This window comes from Priapulus caudatus, unplaced genomic scaffold (genome assembly GCF_000485595.1).
Source record: "Priapulus caudatus unplaced genomic scaffold, Priapulus_caudatus-5.0.1 Scaffold228, whole genome shotgun sequence".
Lineage (NCBI taxonomy): Eukaryota > Metazoa > Priapulida > Priapulimorpha > Priapulimorphida > Priapulidae > Priapulus > Priapulus caudatus.
This window is the reverse complement of record NW_014577289.1, coordinates 498,372-500,535: the sequence shown is the minus strand read 5'-3', so window position 1 is coordinate 500,535 and position 2,164 is coordinate 498,372. Positions and strand designations below refer to the sequence as shown.

Below are 2,164 nucleotides of genomic sequence, written 5' to 3'. Positions count from 1 at the left end.
CATCCATCCATTCATCCATCCATCCATCCATCCATCCACCCATCCACCCACTCATCTATCCATCTCCATCCATCCATCCATCCATTCATCTATATATCCATCCATCCATCCATCCATCCATCCATCCATCCATCCATCCATCCATCCATCCATCCATCCATCCATCCATCCATCCATCCAGTCATCTATCCATTCATCCATCTATCCATCCATCCATCCATCCATCCATCCATCATCCATCATCATCCACTCCACTCCACTCCACTCCACTCCACTCCACTCCACTCCACTCCACTCCACTCCATCCATCCATCCATCCATCCATCCATCCATCCATCCATCCATCCATCCATCCATCCATCCATCCATCCATCCATCCATCCATCCATCCATCCATCTATCGATCGATCCATCTATTCATCCATGACCCCACCCACCCGTCCATTCATCTATACATCCCTTTATCTATAATTATATATCATTATATCTAGAGGGTTCTCATGAACAAATAGAATCCCCCATTGTCACTCCCTTACTATTATTATGTCAATCACAAAGGTCTTGTAATTCCTCACACACCTCAATAATTATTCTATACTATTGTCTGTTATATAAATATTACATTTAATCATATCACATTTGTTGGAAATCGCTTGCATCTCCATCTACTATTAATTACATTTACGTCATGCCGCCGCAGCACTGCATGCGCGCATTAGCCTTAATGAGAGGAAGGGATCAGCTGTATAAAACACATTTAGCTCTCTCGATTAATTCGATAAATGCCATATTAGGTTATAGACTTTTTCTCTCGCTCTTTTCCTTCTCCCTTTCTCTCCCTCTCTTACCTCGCCCTCTCTCCCATCTTCTTCCCTCTCTCCCTCTCTTGTCCCGACGACCTGACAACAAAGCAAATCCCGCCACGTCCTGATGAGCAGCGTATCGCCAGCATTACCTGCTGGTCACGTCTTGTTTGTATCATCGCCCGCGAACAAGCTGCCCGTGGACCCAACACAAGAGTGCGCGTGTCTACGGCCAAGTGTAAACTCCCGGAGCGGGTGAGGGAAGGGTGAGGGAGGGAGCAAACGGGATGAGGGAGGGGGGGGGGTATTGCCGCGCATGTTTCACAAACCACTAATGGGGAGCGGGGGGAGAAATCCTTGGGGAAAATAACGTCGTGATCCGAACAGCGCTTCTCGCTTTTGTCCGTTAATTATTCACGCGCTGCCGCGTCGCTCGGGGAAATATCTGCCGCTCGTGACGAATATCCCCCGCCCGCCGCGCACACCCCCGCCTGCCGCTCGTCATTGTTCGCTCCGCCGGCGCGTGACGTCAGACAGCGAGGCGGCTAGCCAGTCGGCTGGCCTGGTGGTTTACTAGCAAGCATTTCACTTAGCTTGATCGAACTGCAGGGTGCGTAGAGCAAGCCTGCGGAGCTTATTAAATACACGCGCGTAGACAGACTTGCACAGACACATAGGGATTCACCCACCCGATGAGGAACGCCTAACATGTCAACACTGGTGCTGGCAGTGGACAGAAGCATGTACTCGACGGACGGCCAGAGCGACGGGTCCGACTGGGAGCAGAGCCAGAACGAGTTCTACGACTGGAACTGGGAGAGTTTTCCCGACGACCAGGCGCGTCTAGACGATTGCGAGACGAATGACGACGATCACAAAGAGACGGCCGATAGTAAGTTGTAACCGTGCGGCGGCAACATTTCGGTGAAATATGATCACGTCTTGGCATGATGCTGTGGCAAGGATTGTATTTCACGCTGTCATACACTGGTGACGCGTTGTAAGCGTGTATTTCGTGTAGATTGATTGATGCGTCTTAACACCGCTGGATCCAGAGAGACATGATACAAGATTGCGTGGCACAGCTTTGCTGTTGATCCTGAGCGCTGCGCGCGGATGAGACGCGCAGTTCCGCGGGATATGCGCACGCGACCGCGGGGATGTTCAAGTATGAAGCGCTGTCCGCAGTGGAGACGTGCGCCAAATTCGAGGCACGGCGCACGTCTCCACAGCGGTCAGCGGATGGTCTGTAGTTTTAGAAGATAACAATGAAGACTTTGTTCTAAATAAGCGTTCTAATAACTATCGGCGGCTAAATAAGAGCAATATACAGACCTTTGAATTTCTTGACTAGTCAGTCA

At 50.3% G+C, this 2,164-nt stretch overlaps 1 protein-coding gene across 1 annotated transcript in view; it reads left to right on the top strand.

The window, feature by feature from the left end:
- Positions 1 to 1,407: 1,407 nt before the first annotated feature.
- The window catches only part of LOC106807677 (putative uncharacterized protein DDB_G0291608), a 54,714-nt gene continuing 53,957 nt past the window's right edge, over positions 1,408 to 2,164 (top strand). Inside the window, exon 1 of the mRNA XM_014810096.1 lies at positions 1,408 to 1,695. Within this exon, the coding sequence (XP_014665582.1) occupies positions 1,512 to 1,695 (184 nt within the window). The 5' untranslated portion in view covers positions 1,408 to 1,511. The remainder of the gene's footprint in view (positions 1,696 to 2,164) is intronic.